We start from the raw sequence: 26238 nt of genomic DNA, 5'->3' as shown, positions 1-26238 counted from the left end.
AGTGTGCCAGTGTACTGTTCACCTAATCTCTCAAGAACAGATTCTGTGATGCTTTACAATACAGAGGACGCTGTTTTCCCTTTTCTTTGATGATGGCCACCAAGTACCAAACAATCAAGCCTGAATCAATCACACCTGTGTATGAGACAGGGGGGGAGGGGAGTGTGTAGCAGGCAGCCACTCTGCTGTGCTCCTTCACTCTACACAGTTTACAGTTGGTGCTGGTGTGAATAATAAATCAATGGCCATTTACTATTATCATTAATACTATTGTTAGCCTATATTCTATATTTTGGTTGAAACTAACTAACTAAGCCAAAAAATAGTATTAAAAAAAAAAACGAAAAAAAAAAAAAATCGATTATGAAATATTAAAATCGAATATTGATTAATCTAACGAATATTCGAAAATCGATTATTCGGTGACATCCCTAACGCGGCATCAGACGGGTCATAAGACGCGTCTTCAGACGTGGACGCAGAGAGTCAGCGGCTGTCTCTCGAAGGAGTCTCCACACCAAACAGCCTAAGATTAAGATTAAAGAGTGTCCGGAGTGGTCAGACTAGCAAAGGAATAAACAGTTTTTGACTAGTGTTTCAATTCAATAGAATTGAATAAATGTTCAGAAGCATTTTCCATAAAACCCTAATGATCTCGGATATTTTGTAAAAGCAAAATGCTATAGCCTTAATTTGTGATTTCTTCAACTGGTCGGCAGCATGTTGAACAGCAAGGACATAGGTTTAGAACGATAGTACCGAAACATAATTCTAATAAACAAAAAATGTTTCAATCATGAGATTTTATTTAGCCTAGAAATACACTCTTAAGATTACTAATGCGATTTAAGAGCGCTCTGGTATTGACGTCATGCAGCGATCTGATATAGATCTGGGTTAATTTATGAACGTTCAGAGTAGATAGTCGTCAAGTAACTCTGGCATTTTCATCTTTTAAAATGCATTCAATCCATCCCATACATGAGCAGTGTTTCCCATGGGTCGTGAGTAAATATATGTTTTTATTATTATTATTTCGAAAGTAAAGAAAAATAGAAAATAAAAAACCTTCAACCTCTCAGAATTTTGGAACGACCAAAGAGTACCTTGGGGCGTGCTCTAGCGCAGTGTGCCTGGGGACCTTTGGTGTGCCCTGAGAAGGGTCAAGTGTGCCCCTTGAAACTGCCTGAAAGCCAGTATTGTATTTATCATTTTAAAAATGATTTAAACTAGTGAAAACAGCCGATCTACAAGCACACAACGCCTCGCGGTGCGAGGCGTTGTGTGCTTTTAGATCGGCTGTTTTCACTACTGTTGTGCGACAACCTTGTATGACGAAGCAGGGCTTTACTTTGCGAAGAAATGTACACATTTGAAACTTGGAGATGACAAGGTTTCTTCCCGACAGTGACGATATTTACACCTCTGTATTATGTTGGTGTGCCCATGGATTCTTGGGACATGAAAAGTGTGCCCATGCAGAAAAAAGGTTGAGAAACACTGCTCTAGCGCTCTCAGAGCGTATCTTCTGAAAACACCCATCATGTGTTCGATCACACAGTAGTGCAAGTGATTTTCCCCGCCACCACAGGTGCAAGGGGATGTGGAAGTCTATTTTGGTCTCTCATAAAGGGCTTTGTTCCTCTTTTCACTAGCATTTGTTTTGCCAAATCTGTTTATTTGTTACATGGATGTGGCGTCTAATGTGACTGTCAGATCTAGAGGCCACATGTTTGGGTCCGATCAGGATTCACAGAGACCTTAGACCACTGATTATGGTTATTGTTTTGACCGATTCTTTGTACAAACAAGTTAACACAAAATCTTGATTGATTGATTTGAGAACATTAAAAAATAGAGCTTACATCATATTGCTTTGTGACGCAAAGATGTTGTAAGTCTGTAGAAAGGTTAAACACATTGAACACATTGGTTGCATAACTTCTGATATTGACGTTGTTAAGAAAGCCAAATGAGCAATATGTCGGCCAGTAAGGATTTGATGTATAAAGTACATCAAATCCTTTAGGGCCCTATTTTGATTGTCTTAAGTACAGGTTCTTATTCCTTAACTTAAAGGCCTGTCCATACTGTCTCCGACCACCAAACCTTTAGTCGGAAACTACAAATCGACATCACTTGTGTAACGGAGGTGATTCGAACCTCCCCACCCGGTTTCGAACCCGGGTCTCCCGCGTGAAAGTCCAATATCTTAACCATCATTCCAAAGGGACATCCCTATGGAATGAGAGCAGATACTAGACTTTTGAGGCTTCAGGCTGGGGCTGCGGCTCACCACACTGTGCAACTCACTACACTCACCCCCCCTTTGACCTCCTCCTACGGGGAAGCCGGATCCGGGTCACGGCACCAATGTAACGGAGGTGATCCGAACCTCCCCACCCGGCTTCAAAGCCGGGTCTCCCGCGTGAAAGTCCAATATCTTAACCATCACTCCAAAGGGACATCCCTATGGAACGAGAGCAGATACTCGACTTTGAGGCTTCAGGCTGGGGCTCACCACACTGTGAAACTCACTACACTCGCATCTTCTGAAAAGCATTACCCCGAGTTACAGTTAGGAAAGCTGCACGTCGGAAAGTTGGAACATTCCCATGAAAAGCGTGGTGGACGGAGACAAGCCAGGCCTTTAAGTTAAGGCATAAGAGCTGGTACTTAGACAATCAAAATAGAGCCCTTACTGGCCAATATATCGGTACAATATATAGAGTAGTATGCAGGGGTTAAAGTTCTCAGTCTGGGGACTGATTTCAGTCTTGAGGATTCCATAGGGACTATTTCTGAGATCAGTGTAGATCCGCAAAAAAATACGGGGGAGGTGTAGCGATGGCCGTAGCGTGAATGACATATAGTCAAGTGATCTCCAAACTAAAAAGCTGTTATAATTTCAAGATATGAGTATTTGAATTGGCCAGACTAGCAATAGAATACAACAGAACTTCAGAAGATACTTCTATAAAATGAAGCATGGATTGACACACACATTCAGTGAAGGCAGGCAGTTCAGAACTTCTGGGGAACACCCCAAATATTGGTGTGCGCTGTGCACGGCATGTTTCTATCCATATTGGGACATGGTCTGAAAATTATTTTCAGTCTTGGGATTGTTTTTGGCTTTAACCCCTGAGTATGTATTTGCCATAAGGCGACACATGTCTGGCTATTTCTCCTAATGATTCCTCCTGATGATGATGATGATATCAAATGGCTTTGCTTCCCTATAATAAGTAAGACCTAGCATTGTGTCCATTGTGTGGTGTACCACAGGGCCACTCGCTGTTAAAGCTCTCCTCCATCCTGTCAGAGAAGTTGCGCAGCTCCAGCAGCTCTCCGCCCGTGGGCACTCCCAAATCCCAGAGCGGCACGCCCAGGCCGGCCTCCGCGGGCGTGGCCGGGAGCCACGCGCACCCGGCAGGCACGGCGGGCACATCGGCAGGGCACTCGGACAGCGAGCTGTCCCAGATGAGACCCACCACCACCACCACCACCACCGGGCCTCCCAGCAATAACATCAGCGTCATTAACCCACACAAGGCTGGAGGAGGAAGCACCGCTACTCAAGGTTGGTATAGTTTAACTCATTTTTAGAACGGGTACACGTTATTGTGTATCATTATTTTATGCTTTGGGGACCTTTGGTGTGTGCCCCTGAGAAGGGTCAAGTGTGCCCCTTGAAACTGCTTGAAAGCCAGTATTGTATTCATCATTTTAAAAATGATTTAAACTAGTGAAAACAGCCGATCTACAAGCACACAACGCCTCGCGGTGCGAGGCGTTGTGTGCTTGTGTGCAAAATGTTTGACGTCGAGACGTAACGACGTCACGAACAACGTCGACGTCCATTGAACCCTATTGTAGACCCCAGCGGCGCGCTCTTATGCTCGTGCATGTGTTTCACCCCGCCTGAAATTCCAGCTTTGGCCAGTAGGGCGGCCGCTTCAACGTTTACTAGCCGTTCTGGGGGCTTGGCAATAACCCTGCACTGCTTCTTCCTCTGCAGGTCCTCTTCTTCCGGGAGGTCCAGGAGGAGGAGGAGGTGGAGGTGACGCCCCGGCGGGGGGCTCCCCGTCGGGGGGCGGCGGCGGGGGGGGCAGCCCCTCGGTGCTGTCGGCACACCTGCAGGGCGAGGCGGGGCCGCGGGGCCCGGCCAGCCTCTCCAAAGAGCAGCTGGAGCACCGGGAGCGCTCGCTGCAGACGCTGCGGGACATCGAGAGACTGCTGCTGCGGAGCGGGGCGGGAGGTGGCGCCCCCACCCCGGGTGGGGACGCCGGGGGTCCCAACAACAACAGCAACAACCCCAACAGCAACCCCAACAGCAACCCCTCGAACCTGAACAATAACAACAACACTCACGGCGGCCCCGGCGCCGGCCTCGACGACGGCGGCAGCGGCGGCAACGACGGCGGGAATTGCAACATGGGCCCGGCGCTGCCCCCTATGGGAGGAATGAAGAAGTACGAGGAGCCCCTGCAGTCCATCATGTCCCAGACGCAGAACATTGGCGCGCCCGGCATGGAGAGCCCCCATCAGATGCAGGGCTCCCACCACCACCACGGCATGCCTCCTCACCCTCACCCCCACCACCAGCTCTCCCCCGGCCTGGACATGGGCTCCCTGCTGGGCCCCGACGGACTCACCCCGGAGCAGATGGCCTGGAGGAAGCTCCAGGAGGAGTACTACCAGGTAGAGTTGCCACTATCCAGTGTTTTCTTAGCGCCTATTTGATTAATTAGCATGTTTTTTGTTTTATGAATTAATTGACAGACACATTTATGTTTTATGAATAATAGACAGCATACAGTCTATTAGTCTTCTTAGCCACTTGAGCTCTACTTAATATTTAGTCATACAACAGTGTCACACAGAATGAGCGAACATAACAGATCTACACATTCCTATATTTGAGCTGAAACATAGATCCTCCCAAACACTGATTCTTTTTGACCAGAATCGAGTCTGAAAGATAATCATTTTTGTAATATTTTTTTTCGTGATCAATTAATTCAGGGGTCTTCAACGTTTTCAGGCCAAGGACCCCTTAGTTGAGAGAGAGATGAAGCAGGGACCCCCCACAACCGTTTCATAGATTCCATATAGTTTCATCGTATGACAGCACAATCATCAGTGTATTTTGGATTCATGTCAATTTGTGTTTCCAGATATTTAAAACACTTGAACTGTCAATACTTGACCTTTCACTCTGTACTTAGTGTGCTCTTTTTCCCCTCTACAACAAAGCTTTTTGCGAAAAATAAACGATCTACAAGCTCATAGTTGTGAGCTTGTACACTAGGGTTCAAGTAGTTCATATAAAAAAACAAGTTTTTATCACACAAAGATTTGGCGCCCCCCCTGTAGTTAAAAGGATCCCTGGCTAGTAAGCCATGTAGGCCTTAATACGTTATAATAACCCTCTTTAACCAAAATATACCATTTAAAACACTTACAATGTCTTCCTTTGAGAGTTCATATTTTCAACCCATGGGGGAAGGCATTGCATTGTCCGTCGCAAGCAGTGATGACGTAGTAGATGCTTTTTGGGTGGACGGGCCCATTTAAAATGGCGGTGTAAACAATTAATTAAACACTTTACAGGCACGGCAAAACATCGTACTTGATATGAACAGAACAGAAACGCACCACACTACTAACTACAGTTAATCTGAGCATCAAGACAATGTTTTAAATAGTGTAAAGAGAATGTTGTTTTGACGTTCCATATTAACCTTATGGGGCCGACCAGCCAAAAAGCATCTACTACGTCGTCACTGCTTGCGACAAACACTGCAATGGCTCCCCCCATGGGTTGAAAATATGAACTTTTTTTCTCTCAAAGGAAGACATTGTAAGTGTTTTAAATGGTATATTTTGGTTAAAGAGGGAACATATTAAGGCCTACATGGCTTACTAGCCAGGGATCCTTTTAAATCATGATTAACTAGTGCACCCCTTGCTACCAGGAGAAGCGGCGGCAGCAGGAGATGCAGCCCCACGGAGGACAACAACAGCAGCAGCACTTCAGGATGATGTCGGAGATGCAGGCGGCCATGCAGCAGCAGCACGGCGGCGGTGGCGGGGGTCCCGTCATGCTGCGCGGCCCCCCGCCCCCCTACCACAGCAGCAAGCCCGGGGAGCAGGGGTGGCCTCCGCCCGGGGCCATGATGGGGGGAGGGGGCGGAGGAGGAGGGAACGCACGCATGATGGACATGCACCTCCAGGAGGGGGCGCCGCCGAGGGGCCCGCCCAGGTTCCTGGGACAGATGCAGAGAGGCCCCCCGGGAGGAGGAGGGGGAGGAGGTAGGGGTGGGCGCCATATGGAAAAATACAATATATCACCATATTTTTCCAAGCTGTATCACCATCTTATCATGATTCTTTTTCATGCTGGTTTTTATGATTATTTTTCGAGTTACTTAAAGGAGCTATAGTCAACTTTTTCATTGTAGGGCCGACACTTTGTTTACATCCTAGTCTATAGACTAGAATGTAAACAAAGTGTCGGTCTGACAATGGCCAAAATAATTATTTTATCATTATTTTACGCTTTTTGTGGTCATCTTTTAATAGAAACACATATATGAAGCTTATTCTTCTATAAAATATTTTCGAAACATTATTTTTATTTTAGCATCCGTTTTTCAAGAAAAAGTTGACTATAGCTCCTTTAACCCTGCAAGATCCGAATAAATTTCTACTGGCCAAAAAAAAAAAAATCACAGGAAAATGTAATGTTAAAAAAAGAATAACGTTTTTTTTTTAAGGTTTTATAGCCATAAACCATAAATCATGCTCTAATTTGCATTTTGGGGATATTTTTCACAATAACACATGTACATGTTCTAGACATTCTAATGATCACGAAAAAATATATTACAGGCATTTTACTTCTGTTTTTGTGAGGAATAGCTTCAGTTAAAAAGTGAGATGTTGTTCGTCCAGATACTGGAATTTCAACTTCTCTGGGAGGTGTGAATGTCAGCCTCTGTGGGGAGTATTTATATGCAAATATCGTGGCCAATGGCATTGTAATACTAAACAATAGGATTTAATGTTTTAAAAAATGATTTAATTTTTTTTGCCAAAAAGCAACGCTGGGCCTCGCAGGGTTAACAGTACAACCACCTACAGTGCAAGGTAATAAAAACTAAAAGAAAAATGAGTAACAGACCTGTGGTCCTCAAAGTGGGGTCCAGGGACTCTCTGGGTTCCTTTTGGGAGGTCTAAATTTGACCCTTACAAGAATGTAACTCTGGGCCCTTTTCCACTGCAAGGAGGAACCAGAACTTTTCAGAACCTAAACCAAATTGTTTAGTTCTGGTTTTGTTTCCATATCGCAATGCCCGGTTTCAGACAAGGTTCCAGGAACCTGTTTTAGTTCCTGCTCCTGAGGCAGAACTAAACTTGAGTTCTGGGAACCTATGGGCGGGCCAGCGTTGCTGCTGGCTCAATTCTGGACCTTTCCCGGTTAGGTCTGGTTATATGGAAACAAAAGCAGAACTTGGTTCCGGAACTTCACAGGTTCTTGGTCCTGGAAAGTTCTGGCTCTAGTTCTGGTTCGGCACCTACAGTGGAAATGGGGCTTCTGACCGTATACAAATGAAAGCAAATGGATTTGGTTTCATTTGTATACTGTCAGATTAAAGGGGAGAACTTGACATTTTAAAGTTTGAGAACCACTGATTTCAACCAAAATGCAGGTTTAAATGAATTCTGCAATGAATCTCTGTATTATCAATTCAACAGGATTTCTTTATAACGATATATACGATATCTCTGAAAAAGCATATCGTGGAGACATTGTATCGTCTCAACGATATTCACCACCATATCGCCCACTCCTAGGAGGAGGAGGGGGTTTCCCCGGCAGTCCGGGCTCTGTTCTGTCCATGGTGGAAGCAGCGGGCATGGGGGGCCATCATCATCATCACCACCAGAGGCCCCCCAGGCCGGGGATGGTGTGGCTGGACGACGTCAACATAGGAGGAGGCGGCGGGCCGTTTCACCCAGGCTGCTACCCCGGCGGGCCGGGCGGACCGCCACCTCAGCACTTGCAGGTAGGTATATTAGTAGGGGTGTAACGATATAGTAACTGTATCGAAATATCGTTTTTAACTTAGAAAATCGAAGTATATCGAAATGAAAACAGCTAAAATCTAATCGTATCGTTTTATTTTGTATCGTATCGAATCGGCAGTGCAAAGAATCGATTGCATCGATACTACCTACTTGGGCATTGTATTTAGCATTTCTAAGAAGAAAAAAATAAAAGGAGGGGTTTAATTACTTTTCCTTTCCATATAGCTACACTGGTCTATTGATAAATGTGTCTAATCTCTGGGTTCATGTCAAGGTGCAGGTTTGTCAATATACAATGTCCATGTATTTGGCAGATAATCACTGTTTACTTATTTATGTCCATAATAATACATGTTTCCCTTAAAAACCTGCACTATCCACACCTTTCACACAGATTTAATTTCTTTGCTAAATAGTTAATATATTGATTTTAAATCATTGAATCGAATCGTATCGTATCACCATGAATGAACCAATATCGTCCATGTATCGTATCGTCAAGCATGTATCGTGATATGTATCGAATCGCTATTATAATGTATCTATGTATATTAGGCCTCTCGTGACGCAACGCAAGCTCACGATGCGTTGCGTCGCAATGCGTTGTGAGCTTGTAGATCGGCTATTTTGGAAAATGTTTTGAATGTGTCAAAATTATTAAATGCATGGCCTGTTTTGGCCATAGTACATTTTGATTATTGGTACCGGTCATTGTCTGTCTTTTCTGTGTATATTTAAATTTAAATTCATATGTTCCAATATTCAATGCCAAAAACACAAATAAATCCTTAGTTTTAATGATTTAATTAGTAACAGTTAGTTTTGTTTTGTTGTATTTATTTTGATTATCTTCAACAGTATGCATAACATTCAGCAACGTACTTTAAAGTTATACCATGTAACTTTTTTTATAAAACAAATCTTAAAATGGTCCTAACTGTTAAATCGCTAAAGTTTTAGAACCCCCACTCCGTTATTTTCAGCTTCTAAAGCCTTCTCTTTATATGTTTTCTATGATCCTGACCGGGCCCCGGTTTTCGCGGAAAAATTACGTCATCACACTACAGGCCAATCACAGCGAGGGTTATACACTGCCGGCCAATCACAGCGCATCTTGGAGTGGGGTCGCCATATTTGTAGTCTCCCGTGTGTCTCTATACTCGGGTGCACGGTGAAGCCATAGAGTATACATAAAGCATGGGTGAAGGAGTGTATCTCCGGAATGGCTGAACGCACAGGAACCAGGGACCCCTCAAAAGATAGATCTCGGCGAGGTGGAGGCAGACGCGGGGGTGTGAGAACCGAAAAACGGACGAAAGACGCGGACGCGACCGAGGTTTGCTATAGAGCTACTGACCACAAGTTGAGCAACTTACACAGTATAGCTTTAACTCATTCGCTGCATTTTAAAAAATGGCTGCCAAAGTCCATTCATAGTGCACGGATCATGCACGCCCATGCATAGATCATGCTGGAAATCCGTTCAGGCATTCAGGAGATAGCAGCCATTATGTTTTCTTCAAACGTAAACTAACATGGCTGCCATGTTTGAAAGATGGGGTTGGTATGGGGGTCAAACATGCAATTTCTCAATCGCGATCATGCCTAGTAGATAGAAGGAATTTTCCCCAAAAAAAATGCCCAAAAATTGGGAAACTCGGGCGTGTCGGCGTCAAACAACGGGAATAACTCAGGAAACTTGTGATAGAGCAGTCAATGAGTTAAGCTGTAACATAGTTTAAGGTGATCAAAAAGGAATAGGCTGAAGCAACCTTGTCATTAATTCATTTTGTCATTTTGTTTGACAAAAAGTGAACGTAAATTGATTGAAGACTTTATTAGAAGTTTGCATAGGAAAAGGTACAGTTTCATGACGGTACAGTTCACTGGTACAAGGTCTACTAAAAGGAGATCCTAGAAAAGACTAAGCTTATTTCCACAGGAAACCATTTAAGTATCTCATATAACATTGAATGACAGACGAATAGAACACAGTACTATGCAGTAGATATAGGAAAATAAAATGAAAGAACAAAAAAAAGAAAACAGTAAGTCTAAACAAACAGTAAGTATATACAAAGAAGGGGCAGGGGAGGAAATGATGTACAACAATCGTCAACTATGAGGTCCTGATGGTGACTGCCCTTTACTTGCAGGGCGACCCGGACCGCCTCCTAACCCGGGAGGAGATGTTCCGCATCATGGAGAAGCGGCAGCTGCAGGCCCAGGGGCTCCACAGGCTGGAGCTGGACCGCCTGGCCAAGCAGCAGCAGCAGCAGCAGCAGCAGCAGCAGGCCGGGATGGGCCAGAGACTCCTGGAGAACCCAGGAGGAGGAGGGTTTCCTCCCAACATGGGAATGGGGGGCCGGGGCGGGGGGGGCCTGCTGTCCCGGGGAGAGCCTATGGACTTCCCCGGTTCCCGCGGCGACGTGATGATGGGCTCTCCCGGGGGCGGGGGAGGAGGAGGGGGGCCCCCTCCCCAGATGAGAGACCTGGTGGATTCTCCGCTGATGAACATGATGAGCGCCGAGCAGCAGCATCAGATGATGCTGGTGCAGAAGCTGCGAGGAGGTGGGGGTGGGGGTGGGGGTCCGGGCGGAGACCTGGGGGACATGTTGACCCCGGAGGAGATCGCGCGGATCCGGGCCATCCAGAACGGCAGGGGCGGAGGAGGAAACAAGGGCATGATCCCGGGAGGAGGGGGTCATCCCGACGGCCCCCTCCAGTTCCCCAACCAGAGCCCGTACTCGGGCGGCGGCGGCGGACAGGCGGAGGGAGGGGCCTACGGCGAGATGTTCGGGGGGCCCGGCGGCGACCACCACCACCACCACCAGGGCGGTGGTCCCGGCGCTCAGATGGGCGGCGGGGCGACGTCCCGGCTCAGTCACATGCCCATGGCGGGAGGAGGAGGAGGAGGAGGAGGCCTGGGCGCTCGCCACCCCTCCGACCTGAACCTCAGCATCAACGCCATGACGTCGCCCGGCGCCATGCCGCCGCCGCACCAGCTCAAGTCTCCATCCCTCAGCCAGCAGCCGTCTCCCCTGCTGCCTTCCCCCTCCGCTCCAGGTAGGCCTGCTCACCGTTGTTACATACTGGACCTGTTGCCGTTGGCCAGAAACCGCTTATCTCCATTGTTTAACTGGTTTATTTTTTACAAATTAACACCCTAATTCAGTGGTTCTCAAACTTGGAAAATTTAAGGTCTCCCCCTAACTTTGACAGTGTACAAAAGTGTCCAATTGGTTCCATTTGTACACTGTCAAAGTTACAGACTTGTTTTTTTTAGACCCCCACAAAGGAACCTAGAGAGTCCCTGAAATCCACTGTGAGAACCACTGCCCTAATTGATCATACTACAGCGTCACACAAAAACCTCAAAAGTAGCTGATCTTCAAGCTCCCGCACCGTGTTTTGAGCTTGTAGATCTGCTACTTTTGCTATTTTTGAATTTGAATCCTGACGAGTAATAGAACAGTTTCCACCCGACAGTGACAGAAAGATTTCATATATATATATATATATATATATATATATATATATATATATATATATATACAGTGTGTGTATATATATATATATATATATATATGTATATATATATATATATATATATATATATATATATATATATATATATATCGTCACTGTCGGGCAGAAACCTTGTATCTCCACGTTTCAAATGTGTATGTTTTTTCGTAAAGTAAAGCCCTGCTTCATCATACAAGGCCGTCGCACAGAAGTAGTGAAAACAGCTGATCTACAAGCACACAACGCCTCGCGGTGCGAGGCGTTGTAGATCGGCTGTTTTCACTAGTTTTAAGTCATTTTTAAAATGATCAATGCAAAACGAACGGTTTTGGACATACAAGGTTTCCACCCGACAACGACGATATATATATATATATATAAAATTGATGATTGTCTGACAATAATGTCAGAATTGTTTAGTCTTCTAGCTGTGTACATTTTTCTATTGAAAATTGGCTAGTTACAGTTTTGTGAGCTTGTAGATCAGAAATTTCATTTAAATTGTTAATTGCAATCATTTGTGTGACAATCATGATGGTGACAGCCCTAGCTCCCAGGGGTGTCACACCACATTCTGGGCCCTGGGTACTTTAACTATTGAAAATACTATACTTTAACTTTTTGAAAAATTGTGAGAATTTGTGCAAGCCTTTGAATATTTCAAATCCTTCTAAGGTTTTTTTTTTAAAAACCTATGTTTCTATGTCAGTGGTGCTCAAACTTTTTCACGTGAAGGACCCCCAAAATGATATGTATTTGGCCACGGACCCCCATCTCAAAATATTTAGTTCCAGAGACCCCCCAGCACAAGATTTTTGTTACAAATGTTCGCTTAAAAAATACATACCGGTATATTCAAAGATTTTCACATTTTCATGACTGGCAGATCTACAAGCTCGCAGCGGGCACTCGGTGCCGCGCTTTGAGCTTGTATATCCGCTATTTCTCAATAGCTAAAGTATAAAATAATTAAGGCCCCTCCACCTTGGGCCCTAGTAACTCAGTCCCACTCCCCCCCCCCCCCCCCCCCCTTGTGACGCCCCTGCTAGCTCCAGGACTCAAGTCCCCCGCTCAGATGTCCTCCGCGGGGTCCCACCCGCCTCTCCCTCCTGCCTCCGGCGCCGGGACCCCCTCGTCCTCTTCGATGAAGTCCCCCCAGGTCATGGGGGCTTCCTCCCTCGGCCTGCGCTCTCCCTCCGGCTCCCCTGGACAGCTCAAATCACCAGCCATGCCCGGGGGCTCTCCTCCGGGCTGGGCGTCCCCCAAAACGGCGCTTCCGAGTCCAGGCGGACCAAACGGCGGGAAGGGAGTGGGCAACGGAGGAAGCAGTTCCACTGAGACCGGTATGGAAAGAGCACGAGATGACGTGTTTACGGACTAAATAAGTCCTTGTCGTTCTAGCATTTCAGTGCAACGCAATATGCTTCATGAAAGGGGTCTTTAACATTTTCCAGGCCAAGGACCCCTTAGCTCAAGGGTCTTCAAGGGAGTCCGGGACCCCTAGGGGGTCCTCTAAATCTTTGTGTTTTTTCCTCTTTTTTATATACATGCACTTGAAGCCTATTGTCCATATTCTGAGCACTTTAGCCGAAAATAGCAGATCTAGAAGCTCACAACGCCTCGCGCTGCGAGGCGCTGTGAGCTGGTAGATAGGCTATTTTCGGCAAAGAGGTTTGGCGTAGAGGGGAAAAAGAGCAGACCAAGTACAGAGTGAAAACACAAATTGACATTGAATCCAACATACACTGATGATTGTGTGGTCAAAAGATGAAACTATGGAATCTCTGAAAAGGTTGTGGGGGTCCCTGCTTCATCTCTCTCTCAACTAAGGGATCCTTGGCCTGAAAATGTTGAAGACCCCTGCCTTAGCTGATAGATAGAGAGACAAAGCAGGGACCCCCACTGCGTATTGGATCATTTTGTTTGAAAGCCTTCTATACACGTGACAAGAGGCTTTCAAAGCTAGTTCACCAGCTGAGACAATTAGTTTCATCCTGTCATCAGTTAAAGTGAAGACTGGCCAATCACAGCATGTCCTCTCCGGACATGCTTGCAGAGACTCTTGGGTAATGATGAAGTCAAAGACGTTGGCTGACATGTTATTTGTGTCCAAAGTGGACACTAATACCCCAAACTACATAGTATGGCTTTAAATAAAAGTTGGGAGATAAGTGATTCTTAGCTCGCCAGTTGCCACCATTGGTGTGTGAATGTGGGAAGTGAGGACGCTGGCGTTCTGTTGACTGTTCGCCGCTTCACATCCCAATGTATGAATGAATGGACCATTGTAAAGCGATTTGAGTTCGCAACCTGCTTAGAAAAGTGCTATAAAAATGCAATCCATTATTATTAAAGACAACCATTTGATTGCCTTATAAGACTTATGTTTGCTGTATTTTTTGCAGGTGATCCGTCATTGCCCCCCAGGAGTTCCAACTCCACTCCAATAAGCCAGCCGGGCTCCATGAACCCCAGCATGCCGTTCAACTCGTCTCCGGACGGAGCCCCTCACGGGACGCCTCACGGCACCCCCCACGGCACCCCCCACGGCACCCCTCACACCCAGAACCCCCTGTCCCTCATCATGTCCCAGATGTCCAAGTACGCCATGCCCAGCTCCACCCCGCTCTACCACGACGCCATCAAAACCATCGCCACCTCCGACGACGAGATGCTTCCTGACCGCCCTCTCCTGTCTGGCGTCAGCGTCGCAGGTACCCTCAGGGTTCCCACTGTCATGAAATTCCTGGAAATATTTTGAAATTAGAAAAATATTTTTCCAGTACTGGAAAAGTTTTGGGCTTTATCAAGGGTCCTGGAAGGTCCTGGAAAAAATGGCTATGCATTGTCTTTGGTTATTGATTTTGTTAAAACCTCTGAAATGACAAATTCAACATGGGCCAAATTGTCAAATATTAGAGGCAAGTGAAATAAAAATAGCATCTGAGCAAGAGCAGAGTGCGGGATTTTTTGTTCATGAAATATCTTTTTATGATTGCCTCAGTATTCACTATCCAACGCACCTGCACCTATCTAGTGGATGTGCGAATATTTCCCTTACATAAATATTAGAAGCAGAAATTGTGAAAATAGCCGATCTACATGCTCACAACGCCTCGCGTTGCGAGGCGTTGTGAGCATGTAGATCTGCTATTTTCACAATAGAACGTGTTATACAAAATTCCTTTCAGTTTTAACTGGTGCCGGGTCCCCAGTTAAAACATGATTATTTCGGGGGCCACGGCCTGAAAAGGTTGAGAACCACTGCCATACACTGCCTGTCTTTGGGCATTGCGCATAGGAGTAAGCGACCTGTTATTGAGCTGGATTATTGTTATATAGTCCTGGAAATTGGGTTAAATATTCTGGAAAAGTTTTGGAAATTAATTGGTAAAAATGTGTGGGAACCCTAAACCGGTGGTTCTCTGGGGACCCCCAGGGGTCCTTGAGGGGGTTACAGAGGGGGTCCCAACCTAAATGAACCAGAGGGGAGCTTTTCCACCGAGAAGAACCGAGTTGGTTCCGAACCATAAAAAGTTGGTTCGGAACGGGAAACCACAAAATCCTTGGTTACTCTGGTTCAATCTGGTTCAATCTGGTGGAAATGCAAGTCGGTTTGCAGCCGGTTCGCAAGGACGAACCAAGGTTCCAAGAAAGGGTAGCCAGATAAGTCGCCCTCTTTCAAAGTCGCCCCAAACTTGTTTCCCAACGGGTCTGTGGCCTTAAGCTAGATGCAGAATAGACTAAAATCAAATATTTGCTTCTGGGGGTCCGTAGCCAAATACATATCATTCTGGGGGTCCTTCACATGACAAAGTTTGAGAAACACTGATGGCAACATAAGTTCTTTTCAGAAAATTGTTATGATTTAGAAGACATTTGTAGAATGTGCCTATCAGTGGTTAAGGATCCCCAAAATGTGTTTTTGGCCGTGGACCCCCATCCCAAAATATTTTGTTCCACGGATGGACCCCTATTGCTAACCTTTTTGTTCCAGGGACCCCCAGAAGCACAGATTTGATTTTAGTCTAATCTGCATCTAGCTTAAGGCCACAGACCCGTTGGGAAACGAGTTTGGGGCGACTTTGAAAGAGGGCGAGTTTTCTGGTATTCCCAAGAAAGAACGGCATTGGTTCTTGAAACAATGTTCTTTTGGCGGAAAAAGGCCCCTCTGAGCTATGGGGGTCTGTGGCCTATTGTTGGGGCAAACAAGTTGTCCTTGAAATTAAAATGTTTTAGAACCATTTCTGTTAACCGTTTTTACCCACTTTTCACAAATCAGCTTAATAATGCTAATAAATAATGAACTTCGTATAGCATCTTTCATGTCTGAAATGTGGCCCAGAAGCAGTGTTGGGGAAAGTTACTTAAAGGCCCACTTCACCTCTGGGACAACCCTATCTTATTTTATTGTTGTTTGGGACACGATCAACACAATCCTGAGTTATTTTTTGTGTTCAATCTGTTTTTTGAGATATTTTAGTATTTCAGCATGTACTAGTGATGCATTTTGCATCATCGGTGATGCGTTTTGCATCATATGATGCGAGGCGTTGTGTGCTTGTAGATCGGCTGTTTTCACTAGTTTAATACATTTTTTAAATTATACATACAAAACAAACGGTTTTGGACATACAAGGTTTCCACCCGACAACAACGAATTATAACTCATGTAATTGGCCCTCTGGCTTGTCACTTGGCATGCGGGTTGTCCCAGAGGTGAAGTAGCCCTTTAACAATTGTAACGGGAATAACCTGCACATGAAACAATGGATTCTAGGCGTGTGCCATGTCATCTTGACCAGCGCTTCTCAACCTTTTCAGGCCGCGATCCCCAAAATGATCATATTTTAACTAGGGACCCCTCACCCTGACGAGCATTTTGGTGTTGCTGTGGCACAGTGTGAGACAAGACAATTTTCAAATTGTATCTATCAGATACCTAAACCAGTCAGAGGCAGAATAGGGCCATTCTAAATACTTGCTGTGAGTGAGAGTAGACAACCCTCTGAAATTCTCAGCTTTTTTCAATTAAGAAACGTACATTTCAGTAATTGTAACTGCACTGTTTGGATTGGAAAAGTAACTGCTCCGAAGTGCTTTAAAATGTACAATTTAGGCATTTAGTAGACACTGTTTATCCAGAGAAACTTACAGTACGACTGTTTCAATATGATATTCTTTCTTTTGCTTAATTTCTGGAGAAAGCTTGGTCAATGAGAAGGAGGGCCATATACACGTAAAATAGCATTGTTTTATTTGAGCTTATTTTGTTCATGATGTATTGTTCTCATGTTTATGAATTTGTTAATTTATAACAAGGGCGTAGTGTGAACGCCGGAAGGACTGTTGGTGTCAGTTGTATCCTTTGACGTCTAATGTATCATATAATCCCATTTGGGATGGGCCAAATTGTGGCTTGACACGGAAATAACATTTTCATTCATTCATTCAAAATATAAAATTTTCATACAGTAAGCAAGGTAAACACATCAATTATTCAAATATAACATTATAAAGACTTTATGAATATAATATTCATAAAGTCTATAATAGCTAGATTACCGTAATTTTACCATCATTTGAATTCACTGGAAAAAAGCCTGGAAAACACTCCAGAGACAATGAGAACTTATTATCTATAAATTGTGCCTTTAAAATCCTACTCAAAAGCTAAACTTAACATGCTCTTTCCCATGCTGATCTGCATCCCTCCAGGGAACATGGGCCCCCACAGCGACCCCCAAAGCCCCATGGGGATGGTCCTCCAGGGGCAACAGCAGCTGTCCCACGACGCCTCCGGACCCATGCTGTCTTCCCCCAACCCTATGGGCCTGCCTGGCATGATGGTGGGGGGCCCGCCGGACGGCATGGGGCCCTGCAACGTCTCCCCCATGTCCCAGAACCAGATGGCCGGCTTCGTGCGCATGCAGCCCCCGCCCCACGGACCCATGCATTCCCCGATGGGAGGAATGGCGCAGCAGTTCTCGCAGTCCGCCGACGACGTGGGCCTGCCGCCCCAGCAGCAGTTGCACCTGCTGGCCAAGGGTCTCGGCCACCCGCGGGGCTCCCACCCCTCGGACTCGCCCCACACCTACGCCTCCTTGGGCCACGACCTGAGCGACGTCATGCGGACCTCGCACACGGGCATCCCCGAGTTCGACCTCTCCCGAATCATTCCTTCCGACAAGCCCAGTAGCACCCTCTCCTATTTCCCCAAGAGCGAGCCCCAGGGGAACCCGCACCACGGCGGCGGGGGGCCGGGCCCCCAGCAGCAGCAGCAGCAGCCCACCACGCAGCAGCTCCTCAAGCAGCTGTCGGCCTCCGCCGGCCCGCCGCACAGCAACGCGCCCTCCTCCAACCCGCACATCGCCAACCTGCAGAACATGATGGCCGAGCAGCAGCTCCCGCCTCACCCCGCGCACGGCGGGATCATACGCCAGGGCATGGGCATGCACCCGGGGGGCTCCAGGGGCATGGGTGGAGGAGGAGGCATGGGAGGAGGCATGGGTCCCATGTGTCCCCCGGGACACATGATGGGAAGGACAGGCATGATGTCTCAGCAGCAGCTCCAGCAGCAGCAACAGCAGCAGCAGCAGCAGCAGGCCATGATGGCCAACAGTCTGCTGCACCATCCCAACCACCCGCAGGCCGGCATGATGTCCCCTCAACAGCACCCGCACAATCTGATGGCACAGCAGAACCTTATGATGATGCAGGCCAAGCAGCGCGCCATGTCCGTCGGCGGCGGCGATCCCTTTGGCCCCCAGGGGCCTCTCATGTCCCCCCAGGGTCCCATGATGGGTCCTCCCCACCCGCAGTCCGGTATGATGGGGCCCCAGGCTCTGCGTCAGCGGGGCATGTCGTTGGACGGTCCCATGGGCTACGGCCCCGGCAGTATGGCCAACATGCCTTTCTGATCATCCACTTACACACAACAAAACTGTAAAAACTTTATTTACAAACGTTTAGCTTTTTCTCTCCCCCATCATGTCCAAATGTTTTCATTCATTATCTCTGCCATTCCGATAGGCCCGGGAGGCAGAGATCATGTTGTTGTTCCTGCAGTTGTTCAAAAGAGATGCGTTGTAAAACTATAAAAACAAAAAAACAAAAAAAAGAAAGGAGGGAAAAAAAGATAATCTTCAATTTCTTCAATTTTTGGAGTACAGTAATGCATTTAAGAAATTGTACTGAAAAATACCGTCACACGGTTAAATGACGAATCTCAAGCCATTTTCTAAAATACTGTAAAAAATGTATATTTCGCACAAGTGTGTATTTGTTGTGGAGAACGATATTGGGGGTTGGGAGAGGAGTGCCTCAAATTTCTATTTGTTTTAATATCATTGATTATTTTCACCAACTACCAAACTGTTGTGCAAAGGAAAATATATAATATATAGTTGCTGTAAATAAGATGCAATTTGTGATTGTTTGCAATGGTACTGTTTAACTGTGTTTTAATAGAAGTAAAAAAAAAAAAAGAATAATATTGGTCTATCTATAACATGGTGTTTCAGTCTCAGTTATTGTTTGACTGCTCGGCTGCTGGCTGTAATGTTTAATAACGAATGTGAGGGATACAGTTTCAGTATAATGTATAAACTTTAATTTCCTTTATTTGCAGTTGAAAGAACAAGAGGACATTTAGTCAAAACGAACATCATGTCTATTGTAACTAGTTTGCTGGATGTTACACATGACACTATTACATAAATGTCCTTCTGTGAAGGAAACAGTGGGCAAACTTTGCGCTATATATATATATATATATATATATATATATATATATATATATATATATATATATATATATAGCTGAAATCATTAATGCATTTGTCCACAAAGAATGCTTAAAGAGGTGGTGCCATGATCTTTCCCCCCTCTAAAACATGATTATCAGGTATTATGATTATACTAGGAGGAAGATTTTTTCCAAAAAAGTATACAGAAAGAGTTACAATTGGGTTTTTATGTGGCCACACCCCCAGTTCATTAAGTATGCATGGATGTCATGGTGGGTGGTGACCCAGCTGAAGTTAGCCACACCACACAGTGTTGGGTGAATGGTAATTAGGAGGAGTTGATTCTGTGATGTAATAAGTATGTGTTTTTTAACTGACACTTTTGACCACAAGGTGGCAGCCTCCAAGAGAAAACAAACAAATACCAAGAGAATACATAATTGCTCATAAAAACCACACCAGGGGGTCTAATGAAGTACTGTCAACCTCCTAGACACATGAAAAACAGAAAAAGTACAAAACTATGGCACCACCTCTTTAAGCCCTACGCCCTAAATCAAAGCATGGCTAAATATGCAGATCTCAGACCTCTAGGTTGCCGAGTGGCTTAAATATGCAGATCTGCGTGGCTAAAATAAGCAGATTGCCTTAATTGTTAGTTTGTATATTTTACGATGAAGCAGTGTGGTCACGTTGCATTAGATGAGGATGCTGGTGGTGGTTGCTTGGCCACTGGATGCGGATGATGATCGCCGCTGAGCCATGAGGCGCATCAGACAAGCAGGCCTGCAGCCGCAGCTAGAGAGCAGCTGTAGCAGGTCGTTGCGGAACCTCACCCCAACAAAGGCATACAGGAAAGGGTTAAGGCAGCAATGCAAAAGGCCCAGGCTCTCGGTCACCACTAAGGCTTGTTCCAGTCGCGTGTAGGTCTCACAGCTTGACGTAGAGGTAACTCCCAAGACTACCATGGTGTCCATTAGCATGGTGACGTTGTAAGGCAGCCAGCAGATATAGAACACAGCTGTGACGATTAAAGCCAGTCGAATGGCACCCTGCTTCTCTAAGCTCCGCTGACTGCGGCACAAGGTCAACACGACCGCCGTGTAGCAGTACCCCATGACGGCCAGGGGCACGACAAAGCAAAAGACGTGTGTCAAGAAGCGATTGGTCAGCATCCAGTTGTTTGCGTGCGTGCCGTGTTCGTTAAAGGCGCAGGAGAGCACTAGCGGGTTTGTAGGAGCCGCAGCCGTGGAGTAAAAAACAGCATTGGGAGCCGACAAGGCCAAGCAAACCAGCCACAGCATCGCGCAGGTCAGGTGCACCGTTCTGGGCCGGCGGCTTTGCAAGCTGGGAATGGCGTGAACGACGGCCAAGTAGCGGTCGAAGCCGATGCAGGCCAGCAGGAGACTTCCGCAGAGGAAGTTGAGGCGCTCCAGCAGGCCGACCGCCTTGCAGAGGACGTCCCCAAACAGCCAGCCCACGACGCTCTCGGCCACCATGAAGGGAAGGGTGGAGAGGAGCAGCAGGTCGGCCACGGCCAGGTGGAGCAGGTAGATCTCTGTGATCCGCAGGAGTCGCCTGCGCTTCAGCAGCACCGTCAGCATGAGGCCGTTGCCCGCCAGGCCCAGCAGGCACACCAGACTGTAGGCCAGCGGCTGGAACACGGCATGGAACAGCTGCAGGCCCGTCTTCGCGTCGTCACAGACGAACTCCCTTCCCGTCTCTGATGAGCCGTCGTCGGACGAATTGTCGTATCCACTGAATAAGCCTTGCAGAGCGTCCTTTGAAAGAGGTTCATGTTGTTATTTTCAAGCTCGTCCTATAATATGTGTGGTAATTGTAGTCCTACAGCAGCCATGTTTAGGGGCAAACACAGGGGTTCTGAATGGAGTAGAAGAGTTCTATGCCAATTAAACATTTGAAACACATGTGTTTGCTCCTAAACATGGCCGCTGTTGGACTACAATTGCCACACACTATTATTGCACTTTGTCAAAAATCTAAAACAAAGCTCTTATAGAGTGACATTTGAACAATTATTGCTAGTAGATAGATGATTGTATAGTGGAATATGTTGGCTTATTCCTGTAACATAGTCGATTTAGTTCAAGCTACAATCCGTATGTTTTATGTCTGTTAGCCCACTCTGATGGAGAAAGGCAATATTGTTGCGATGTCCGAACGAACTACAATAAAAATGGTGGCCCGTTTACTGTCCAATCCAGTGAGCCATCTGCTTAAAATAACTATATTGACATTGTCAACCAGTAGATGTCCAACCTGGCACCAGGGTGTACATGTCTCAATGATGGAGTAGGGCAGGGGTCTTCAACAGGGGGTCCGGGACCCCTACGGGGTCCTCAGAGTTACTACAGGGGGGCCTCCAAATCTTTGTGTGACAGAAACCTTTTTTTTTCCTTTTTAATATTAACCACTTGAACCCTAGCGTCCATATTCTGAGAATTTTAGCCAAAGAGCTTTGGTGTAGAGGGGGATTAAAGCAGACTAAGTACAGAGTGAAACTAAAGGTCAAGTTTATGAAGTATTGACGGTTCACGTGGTTAAATATCTGAAAACACACATTGACATGAATCCAAAATACATTGACGATTGTGCTGTCAAAAGATGAAACTATATTGAATCTATTAACAGGTTGTGGGGGTCCCTGCTTCATTTCCCTCTCAACTAAGGGGTCCTTGGACTGAAAACGTTGAAGACCCCTGGAGTAGGGAGATCACTGCAGATGTACAAATTATATTGTAACTGCCATTCAGTTGGTTCAAATAAGTTCTGGACTGTAGCTTTAAAGAACCATTTGGATTGTTCCTTCCCCACTAGGACGAACACAACTTTGTGGCAGGAAGGGAAATAAAATCCAGGTTTTTTAATATTTTTTACTATTTGAAAGAAAACCCCCAAAACATGGGTGTTCTGTCAGCACACCCTGGTCAGCATCATTGGCACCCTTCACAATGCTGCAAATGTAAAGGGACTCCACAGGATTCTTAGGGCACATTTTAGAGCAACATCTTGCTATTTTTAGAGTAATGAAACTCAAACGACTTGGCTTGCGATGCAAATTCATCTCTCAGACTGCAGTCCACACTTCTAGTTAGCTAAATCTAAGGCTTGTATGCCCTGCACCCACCAACTGTGGTGCATTGATTAATTCGTTATGCATGTTATTGCAAACATTGGGAACATTTAGTGCTTTTAAATGGATTACTCAGTGGTGAAAGAACTACTCTGATGACCTAAGTAAAAGTAGCAATATCACATATAATAGACATACTAATATAAAAATATTACTTGAGTAAAAGTAACATACTTACAAGTACAAAATATAAAAGTACTCATGCAGAATGGCACCTTTCACAATCATATTGAATTGTAACTGGTAATGACATTTATGTGTTTCATTTATGACCACATGAACTGTAGCAATCCTGTTCTAGGGCAAAGAATCTGCAAAGATCTACAAGCTCGCAATGCATCTCAACTTAGTGTATTATTGTGAGCTTGTAGAACATCTATTATTGCTGAAGAGATTTAGTGAATAGAAATAAAAGGATGGGGCCAAGTATAGTCCCCTGTAGCTGGGTCAACGAAGTATAAAGGGTTTAAGTGATTAATAGTGCAGCTGGTAAAGGTGGGGCTGGTTTTAAATACTGTTGCTTGGTAGCTTACATATAATTATAAACATCATTTATCAGTTATGTAATTTTTGTACGTTTAGTGTTTAATTATCTAAAAAAATAAAAAAAAATGCTTTGTTTTCTTTTTCATACAGTGGTAAAATAACAAAAATAAAACAGTCAGATAGTTATGTTTGCAACATAGTTAAATTATCGATCTCCTGTGAAATGATCTCAACAGTCCAATATTTATTTTCAAATTGTTGTCTATGCAGGATATTGCAGCTGACACTAGTTATAGCAAAGAGGTAAAAGGAATTCTGAAGTCTGTCTGTCTGTCTATTCATCTATCCAAATTTGAAATGTCAGCAAATTCAGAATTCAAAGATCAAATCATTGTAGTAATTATGAATTCATTATTAAATATTACAGTACTGATACCTGTTTATATTCTCAAATTGATGAACAAAACTTACCTCATCAAATATCATATGCTCGGTTATGTCCATGCTGGTATTTCTCTTTAAACCTGTCATTTGCTGAGCGGCAGTGAAACTTGTCGTCTTCCTCTAAAAATTGGGTCTGTCTGCTTTTGTTCTTGCTTGAGTTTGATAGGAGGAGTGTCTACAAACGTGTTTGCAAATGCAAACTCAACCACTTACAAACGTAACCACTTAATACCATCATTGTTGATTTTCAGCGATGGCTTTCCCTACAGAAAACTGTAAATACACTAGCATAAAACCCAGAGGGACTCCCATCAACCATATATGATTTAAGTGGTTAAGTAAAAGAGAAGCTCACTGAAACACAACTATAAGTACTCCCACATACAACATCATTGTCGGGTATTGATTGAACCATTCTGTCCCCATGTTTGAAGAGTACTTGCACTGACACACAGGATCATTACTATTTCAATACTCGAATACTTAATTATTGGTGTGATGAGTTATGTTCCACCTTTGCTTAAATGATTGCCTTTGTTTTAAAGGAGTAGTTCACCCCCAAAATGACTTTTTTTCTATTAATTACTCATGCCATGGAGAGTAGAGTTCAATAATATTTTTAGTTTTTTGTCACATTCCTAAGACATAAATGTGATAACAATAAATTTACCCCCATTCATTTCGGATGGTGACCCGTTTCGAAACGGGTCACCATCCGGAATCAATGGGGGTAAATTTACTCAAATCAAAATTTTCTCTTAGGAATGTGACAAAAAACAAAAAATATTATTGAACTCTACTCTCCATGGCATAAGTAATCAATAGAAAAAAAGTCATTTTGGGGGTGAACTACTCCTTTAAGGATAATTGGGTAATATCGAACTATTAATGTACGGAATGTGTGTCTGTCCACCATCTGTCTGTCTGTCTACAGTACTCTGACGTCATGTCACATACTGGCCTAGACATGGATCACCATATATGGGCATAGGACATGGAACACCACAGCATGTGCATAAACGGGTGAAACAGTGCCCAAATGTCATCACTGATACCGCCGCCTGTACTGCGTATGCGCCCCGCCATGGTAACATCCGCATGCTGCAACAATGCCCAAATTTGGAGATGACTGACATCACTGATATGTCTGGGTTCTCCAATATTACGAGACACCTACATTCAATCCCTCATATACTGTGCACAGCCCTCGGGCAAGGTCCTAGTTAGTGTGGTTGCCCCTGTACTTGTCTGACTTTATTCCATCTTCCATCGTCTCCTATAAAAAATCCTTCATTTTTGGTGGCACGCACTTGGGCCATATGTCAAATCGACCGGCTATATCGGGACACACATGCGTGCTATTGATTAGAGATAGCCTACGTTATATCGTTTAATTTACATCATAGCTGGCAAAGGGGCCTTTCTGTGTGGAGTTTGCATGTTCTCCCCGTGTCTGTGTCCCCTAGGGTAGGTACCCTCACAAATAATTCAGTAATCCTGGTCACTATAATGCCTCCCCCTGGCCAGCTGGGGCACCTGATGGTTCCTTCCACACGCTACGTCCAACCTGGGAAGCTCCAACCTGTCAGGTGATACGAAGCGGCTTGCTCACTACTGATGCAGTCAGTGTCCAGTATTACAGCTTAGAATCGTGGGTGGGATAAAAGATTTAAAGAGAAAAAAGATGAGCGCTTGGGGGATCAGTTCTTGCTCGGGAACACTTCAACAGGCTAAAACAGTCCCGGGAGGTGACCTTCTCATTAGCAGACATAGGCTTGTAGATCTGCTATTTAAAGCAGGGGTCTTCAACAGGGGGTCCGGGACCCCTAGGGGGTCCTCACTCCTCAGAGTGAGAGAAACGTTTCCCCCTTTTTTATATTAACCACTTGAACCCTAGTGTCCATATTCTGAGAACTTTAGCCTCGCGCTGCAAGGCGTTGTGAGCTTGTAGATCGGCTATTTTTGGCAAAGAGCTTTGGTGCAGAGGGGGAAAAGAGCAGACTAAGTACAGAGTGAAAGGTCAAGTTTATTACGTATTGACGGTTCAAGTGGTTAAATATCTGAAAACACAAATTGACATGAATCCAAAATACACTGATGATTGTGCAATTTGTGCTGTCAAACAATGAAACTATATGGAATGGAATCTATGAACAGGTTGTGGGGTGGTCCCTGCCGTGCTTCATCTCTCTCTCAACTAAAGGGGTCCTTATTGGCCTGAAAACGTTGAAGACCCCTGGCTTTAAGTTGATTCCTGATTTCAGATCAGATGTGAAATCAGCTGACCAGTGTGATGATGACGGTGGGAGGAGGGCTCAAAACTAGAGATGCAATTTATGGCTCTTTGAAGTGAGCCAGAGCCATGGCTCTGGCTCACTTAAAAGAGCCGTTCAAAAGACTGGCTCATTTGGCTCTTTTGGCTCATTGCATATTTAAAATATTTTCGTTGAAACATGAATCCACAAGGTGGCACGGTCTGGCACCACATTCCTCTGCTGACAGTTGAGATCACAATTTTGTATTTACCCTTTTTATAAAACATGTGTGTGTAAATTAAGCTACCTTGACTAATGTTATTCATGCAACACCTTAAAAAACCAAGCAGGCAACAATGAACTCGCTCCTCCCTAGTGGCGTATATAGCCAGGATTTACCAACTGGCTAGGCCTGGCACAATGTGAGCTTGTACATCGGCTATTTTAAAATAGCAAACATTTAAATATTTACAGGGACATAATACAGTCATTTGTCACGGAAGTGGACTTCCCAAGCAATATGGAG

At 45.1% G+C, this 26238-nt stretch overlaps 2 protein-coding genes across 4 annotated transcripts in view; one reads left to right on the top strand and one right to left on the bottom strand.

The window, feature by feature from the left end:
* bcl9l (bcl9 like) overlaps positions 1–19135 on the top strand; it is a 127183-nt gene extending 108048 nt beyond the window's left edge. The window contains exons 8-15 of one of the 3 annotated variants that reach the window (XM_080730994.1): positions 3289–3583; positions 4022–4704; positions 5985–6318; positions 7864–8075; positions 10254–11163; positions 12675–12968; positions 14031–14339; positions 17344–19135. In XM_080730994.1, the coding sequence (XP_080587120.1) occupies positions 3289–3583; positions 4022–4704; positions 5985–6318; positions 7864–8075; positions 10254–11163; positions 12675–12968; positions 14031–14339; positions 17344–18545 (4239 nt within the window). In that variant the 3' untranslated portion in view covers positions 18546–19135. Of the gene's footprint in view, positions 1–3288; positions 3584–4021; positions 4705–5981; positions 6319–7863; positions 8076–10253; positions 11164–12674; positions 12969–14030; positions 14340–17343 lie in introns of all 3 variants that reach the window. The other 2 variants (XM_080730993.1, XM_080730992.1) reach the window with 2 other exon arrangements.
* Positions 19136–20071: 936 nt separating this feature from the next.
* On the bottom strand, positions 20072–23517 carry cxcr5 (chemokine (C-X-C motif) receptor 5; the record flags this gene model as incomplete). Its single annotated transcript, XM_080731076.1, has 2 exons — positions 20072–21154; positions 23485–23517. 2 exons carry the CDS (start codon positions 23515–23517, stop codon positions 20072–20074), a joined length of 1116 nt encoding a protein of 371 aa, XP_080587202.1.
* Between the last annotated feature and the right edge of the window lie 2721 nt (positions 23518–26238).

This window comes from Nannobrachium achirus (assembly GCF_963921795.1).
Source record: "Nannobrachium achirus genome assembly, chromosome: 8".
Taxonomy (NCBI): domain Eukaryota; kingdom Metazoa; phylum Chordata; class Actinopteri; order Myctophiformes; family Myctophidae; genus Nannobrachium; species Nannobrachium achirus.
This window is presented reverse-complemented; position numbering and strand designations above follow the sequence as displayed.